The sequence below is a fragment of the Arctopsyche grandis genome, chromosome 12 (genome assembly GCF_051622035.1).
Source record: "Arctopsyche grandis isolate Sample6627 chromosome 12, ASM5162203v2, whole genome shotgun sequence".
NCBI classification, from domain to species: Eukaryota; Metazoa; Arthropoda; class Insecta; order Trichoptera; family Hydropsychidae; genus Arctopsyche; species Arctopsyche grandis.
The window spans coordinates 12,537,586-12,544,330 of record NC_135366.1 but is presented as its reverse complement, the minus strand read 5'-3'; the positions used below and the strand labels follow the sequence as shown (position 1 = coordinate 12,544,330).

General features: G+C 36.9%; 2 protein-coding genes across 3 annotated transcripts in view; both read right to left on the bottom strand.

Moving 5' to 3' along the window:
- LOC143920309 (myogenesis-regulating glycosidase-like) overlaps positions 1–6,745 on the bottom strand; it is a 950,780-nt gene that overhangs the window by 830,665 nt on the left and 113,370 nt on the right. The window lies entirely within an intron of this gene.
- Positions 1,278–6,172, bottom strand: LOC143920183 (transcription initiation factor TFIID subunit 4-like). Of its 2 annotated transcripts, XM_077442910.1 has the most exons (3): positions 5,871–6,172; positions 4,483–5,088; positions 1,278–4,410 (listed from the first exon to the last, which is right to left on the bottom strand). In XM_077442910.1, exons 2-3 carry the CDS (start codon positions 4,843–4,845, stop codon positions 2,236–2,238), a joined length of 2,538 nt encoding a protein of 845 aa, XP_077299036.1. In that variant the 5' UTR covers positions 4,846–5,088; positions 5,871–6,172; the 3' UTR covers positions 1,278–2,235. The 2 variants fall into 2 exon arrangements, with proteins under 2 accessions (XP_077299036.1, XP_077299035.1); XM_077442909.1 differs by having other exon boundaries at positions 1,278–5,088.

Genomic DNA, 6,745 nt, shown 5'->3' with positions numbered 1-6,745 from the left:
AGAGTAGAATTTTTTCTTTGTGATAGTTATACTAACAATTTGGTCAAAATCTATAAAAGTATGTTTTCATAACCAATAAAATATTATTTTTATACATATTCATATTGGAAACAATATTCCACTTTTTTACTTTTTCAAATTACTAATGTAACCTATATTAGAGTTCTGCATAAGTCGGACACCAAAATTAACTAATATTTAAAAAAAATAATGATTAATCACATTCAATAAAAAAATGACAATCAACAAACTGTTCCTTTTAAATGTCAGTGTAATAAAAACTGAGTGTAAAATGTAAGATAAACATTATCCAAGTCTAAATTAAATTTTACAACGCGATTTATAGAGATCTCTAATATACAATACACACATATACACATTTGCACATACAACAAACCCCCAATCCAACGTTTAACAAATTAACCATGTACGAATAGATTAATAAAAAATATTAGTGAAAGTTTTAAGCAAAACCCTTGTTTATTTTGATATTGCACTGACAATATATTTCATCACTACAATTGTCATATTTCATTTCATTTAACAAATTGTTAGGTACAAAACATTACAATTATACCAGCCGTTTTATTGGATGTCAAATTGACATATACATATGTTTATTTATAATAATATATAATATAATATTAACTATGATTTTACTACTAGAATGGTGTTCAAAATGTACTTCAGGTATAAATTATTGCCAAAGATAACAGGAGCGTAATCATTCCTCTCCCAATGTAACAAATGGACACACCTTTTTTTCGCTTTCAAAAGAGAAATCATTTTAAAAATTAGAAATGATTAAAAAAAGTAACATTTCATTTCTATTAAGATTATTCCTATGAAATTAAATCTTTGAAGACCAAATTTAAGTATTAAAATTAGTGACATATATCAGATTGATAAAGAAAATTGATTACGTATACATATTATAAATATTTTAGTGAAATTTTTGTAACGTTAGATACGAGTTCACCGTGTGTTCTGTATGTATTCCTCAACGCATACATATATATATAAACTCTAATTATGCATACGTATGCAATTAAATATATTTTATATTAACAATGGCCAGCCAATAATCACCATCGACTATCCCATTTTTACTACTAACAAATTCAAACTAGACGACAATCACCACTGTAAAATTTAAACAACAGTTCATATTCATCTGGGTAATTTATGCCAATAATTCTCAAGCTTGAAAATTTTATCAGACCAGATATTCATAATATAAATAAATAAATCTAAAATGTATATAAAAAAATATATATGAAATCGATTATTCATTTATGAACTAATCATTAGCTAGTTAATAATAAATAGTTCTATATACATACTTTAAAGTATGAAGCCAAAAACATAGTACATTGATGTAAATTTATCCGAAGACAAATAAACAAATACTGCATATTTGAATGAAATTTACATTAATATAAAACGAAATGATGCATACTAGATTATTTTTCAAATACATAAATTTAATTTTGTTTTGAACATATTATAGGTACATTGAATATATATTAACTTTCATTGGCTCGATAATAAAACTATAAATTGTAGATTTTCTAACAATGCAGAAAAGTACAAAACAATAAAATACATATATAAAAAGGTATTGTAAAAGCAGTTATTTAAGTATATTGAAAAATACACAGCGTTTAAGATCTCAAAATACAAATCCTTCTGTAATATGGTTGTCAAAATACATTACTAGAAATATCTATTACAACTAATTATTTATTTAATTTGATCCATTTGACAAAATAAAAAAAACATAAGCAAGAATGTCACTAAAATACTGAGAGCATTACAAATACCCCTAATATTAGAATAATATTCAAGTTTGGTAAAATATAAACAGGTTTATATTGTATCAAAAAAATTACTGAAGATGGCAACAAAGGAGCAGTCCCTATCAGACCTCTGGTCAAAAATGATCTTCAAACGATATCCCAAACAGATGGCAAGAAATAGAACATTCATTGCATATTTAATCACAATGATGGAACTCGTTCGAGATAATAATTGAGGACGTCTCATATCATTGATGTTTACAAATCGACGATAAAAAAAATGATATGCTTTTAGCCAAATTCGATTTACAATACCAAAAATATACACATGCAAAATTAGTTGATTAAGATGAACATGAATTATGTTAAAATGTTATAAAAATGGGATAAAATTGGTGAAAACGGTAGTCACATTTATATTAATAACCAAAACAAATTATTTTAAATAGCACTTATATAAAAAGGTACTTCTAGCAGTTTCCTTTTCTTGTTCCAATAAAAAAAGTAAATCCCTAAAGTTAACCCTTTTCATTCTCGCTCTTATGGGAGCGGTAGATCGATTAACACCATTTTTCGCGCCGAGCATAATTTCTGCAGTGTTCGATTCAACAGTACTAGAATCACCAACATTAGGACCCAACCGAGGCTTTTTTCTTGGTCCGATGGCTTGCAACGCTGTAAGATTCGCCTCTCGCTGTCGCATTTCTTCCATCTCCGCACGCTGCATTTCTTTTGCTTTTTCTTTTAATTTGACCTGTTCGGGATCTTCAGATTTAGACCTAGATTTAGCGACTCTTAAAAGAACTTCTCTCTCGTAATCTTCTCGCTTCTTACGATCGAACCTATCCAATTCTTCTAAAAACTTGAGTTGACCCTTGATATCTCGGGTCACTTCATAGTTGGGATTTAATTTAATAACATCCATTCGATGCTCGGCAATACAAGATAGTTTTTCTACAAAATTCTTCATCCTTTCTTGCACAGCGTGTGAAATCAGCGCAGCCACATCAAAACCAGGCTCCTCCAGACCGTGTTTCATAGCAATTTGTTTTAAGCGAGCCTGCAAAGGACCCATAGCTGCTAAGTACTCGTCTTTACACGATCGTATTTGAGTTCCGATCAATTCAGTAGAGCCTAATATTCTTTGGGTTTCTTCAGCTAAATTAACACCACCCATAGCGGCAACATCATTAATGTCGTCGTCGCCGGCCATCTTATCAATATCCATGAAAGACCCTTGGGAAAATGTGGAGAAAGATTTTCGATCTTTTTCCTTAACTATTTGTTTACTAGTTCCACTTTGACCAGCGGATGGCAATGAAGTGGTAACTTTGATGAATGTCTTGGAAGAATTTTGGAAATTTGGTTTTGTAACATTACGCAACGCATTGGTAGTTTTTGCAGAGCTAGTAGTTGGAGATATTACAGATTGCGTATGCGGCAGAACAGTAGGACGAATAGTTGATTGCAACGGCGGTAATACAATCCCAGAAGTCTGCTGCATGGGCAAAGTTTGGTTAAGTATTGTGGGGGAAGGCGGTGTAGAAGCGTTAGAATAAACTATATTTGCAGGCGGTGGATGAATGCCGTCAATTACCAACTCTTTATTTAAAAGCGACTGTCTCAGAATAGGCAAAGTTTTTTTCAAAAATCCAATAAGACAAGGTTGAGGACTAGCGTTGAGAAGTCTCTCAAGCCTTGCACAAAAAGCCTCAGGTTCAACTCTCATATCGATCAGTTCTTGAATTAATATTCTAACATTGCGTTCTACAGACTTAGGCTCTTTACTAGACAAATCAAGCAAATTTGAAAGAAACTTTCTACACTTTTCCTTTAAATTATCGATAGATGCTTTTTGATTCGCCGGGGTCGTCGTCGTGACCTGAGCCAGGCCAGGTCGTAGTTGTTGATTGTTTTGTGCATTCGCCATCGTCGTTTGAATGGTTTGCGGTAATGGCGATTGAACGACGGCAACTTGGGTAGGCTGTAGTGGTGAAGGAGAACTAGGTATATTCCCGACCATCGTCATTCCCGACGACGAGGCGACTGCTACACCGGGCGCTGCTACAGTAGTGAGACGAATAGATTGCCCCGGGTGCACATTTCCGGCGGCCGGAGTGGTAGGTGGACCGACTCGCAACAGTTGAAATTGACCATTTTCAGTTTTCAATAACAGATGACCCTGTTGTCCGGGTTGAAATCCTTGCAAAGTTTGCAACGTTATTCCGGGGCCGGTGGGTCTAGTGGCTATTTGCTGTGAGCCGATTACGACACGGGGAGAAACAGTCGCTATGTTCTTCTGACCGCCGACGGGCGTTCCAGGTCTCATGTTGACGATCTGAACATTGGTCGATAAATTGGCATGAGGACTGACACCTATTAATGCGGCTTGCGAAGTGACTATATTTTGATTTAAAGATTTCGAACTCATATCTCCGTGAATAGTCGAACCTATCGTTGCGTTAGTTCCGGGAACGGTGACTATATTAGGACGTATTCCGACTTGATTAACGTTCGTTCCCTGTTTAATAATTAACGGTGTTTGAATTTGGACCGGTTTTCCAACAGCTTGGGTGACAATGTTCCCAGGGGACGCAGTCTGGAGAACATTCTGTGAAAATGGAGTTAAAGCTATAGATCCATTAATTTGATTAGAATATATTACTCTATTATTCAAACTCACAGCCTGATTCACCAGCGATTGAGACGTTTGCGGATAAATTAATTTGACTGATTCTTGGTTTTTTTGAACGAGCGTTAAGTTTCCGGGTGCCGCAGCCTGCATTTGATTAACGAAAGTTCTTCCTTGCATTTGATTCGCTTGCGATTGAAAACTCGAAGACGGAACCATTTTATTGGCGTCGGAATTCATCGTACCGTCCCCTTGATTTTGAATGTTGACGAAATTTCCATTACTTTGATTGTTACCGCTCAGGGAGTCCGCCGCGGACGAAGCGAGGGTCTCCAACGAACCTACTATCGCGCTAACATCCGATTCGTTCACGTTGGTGTTTAGAGCTGCTTCGATAAACTCGGCAGATGCCATTTTTTTCTCAAATACAAATAACTTTCGAAAGAAAACGACAAAAAATAAAAATTCGCATACGAAAAATGAACAGTCATCGCACAAACTAACGCCTTAAATTACATCAGTCATAGACTGGTCGAATTACACGAAGTTTTCAACGCACAATAAGTCTCTATTCAGCGTTAAAAACATTATCTCACTGCAGTTGTAAGAAGAGATATATCGGGTTTCGTCGTCTTCAATATACGTTCCAACTCGAAACTGAAACAAACAAAAATATCAAATCAATACGTGTAATAATACGAAAACTTACATGTTACACTATCCGAATAACTTATTTAAACACGTGAAAATTTTCAAAATAAGTAAAAAATTATTCAATTAAAACTGATTTGCATTGATTGACGTTTTTGTACGAGTTTTAAAGTTGACAGAGTTCAACGCAGCCTATGAATCACATTAATATTTGAATACAACTGAAAGATTCGAATTGAAAACCATCACCGATATGAGAAATCTAATACGATACGATGTGTTTTTAAGATTTTATAAATCTTTTCGCAAATATTGTCCATAGATCAAACGTCAATGACATTTTGCACTGTTTAATATACAAAATTGTCAAATTTTCCTGCCGTATTGCAGCCTACGATGCCAGATTCAATATGATATTGCGTACGGTCAATCCGATATGTATATAGAATGTTTATAACCAAAAAAACTGACATATATAAGAATTTAGCATTGACGAACGATACAAATTAGAGCAATCGTGCCGAAGAATACATGCATATATGAGGAACGACAGTAGGAATGATGAATGAATGGTGGGGTTATAATTTGTTTACAGTATAAGTGGGAGTGGGTGGCAACCCTGACACGACTGGATGAATGAATGTCAGGTACAGGACGGGGCTTGGGGTGGGGTGGGGGGTGGGGGGTGGGGGAGCAGCGCTCGCTGGTGAGTCGGTTGGTGAGGCGGGGGGGAGTGGGGAGTGGGGAGTGGGGGAGGTTGTGGGGAGAGGGGGCGACTCTTCACTGACCGGCGTCGTCGGGCGGCGGCGGGGGCGAGGCGGGGCGGGGGGGTCAGGGGGGCAGAGGGGACGCAGCGGCCGGAAGATCGAAAGAAGTACGAAGAGCTCTCGACTCGACGACGACACGCTCCGTCCCGACGGCTGGCGACAGCGTCTGCGGCTGCGGCTGCGGCTGCAGTTTCGGTGTCGGCTGCGACCGCGGCCACGGACGTGAGTGCGGGTGTAGATGTGAATGTGACTGTAGTGTGAGCCCTGAGCTGTGACATGCCGCGCCGCCGCAGGTTCGCCAACTCCCCCCGCCACTCACCACTGCTCACCGCACGCCCCATTCGCTCCTTCGTTCGCTCCTTCGCCTTCCTTGCCATTTCATTTATGGAAAATAGTAGCGAAAGAAGTACGAAACAGGCGAGGGGATGCACTTACCTCGAGCAATGGAATTTTTGAAAAATAAATTCTTGATGAATTATTATAGTTTTTCTACAAAAATCTATCTCGTTCGCCATAAATACAATATGGTGGCCCTTACGGCATAAGCTCTGAGTTGATGAAGACTCGAAAAATGAACTCGTACCCAAGGACGGATTCAGGATTTTTTCTAGGGAGGGCGATAAAAAAATGCAATTAAAATCCAATAAACACGCAATGAAAATATAAAAATAAAAATTAACGTTCAAAACAATGTATCAATTCACTTTTTTTAATAATATTGAGAATTCATCTCCATCCTTGTCGCTCTTACTTTCTAGAATTTGGGAATCACCCAGGTTGCACCTGACATCTGATAAATAACTGTTTGGCTACGTCCACACTACCGATATCTACGAATTTTTCCATAACTAGTTCCTAAATAGCAACCACAAATCAATATATAATTTTCAAACGGC

Excerpts from the sequence above, each read along its gene's own strand:
- LOC143920183 (XM_077442909.1), bottom strand. The coding sequence starts at position 4,845 with ATGGCATCTGCCGAGTTTATCGAAGCAGCTCTAAACACCAACGTGAAC.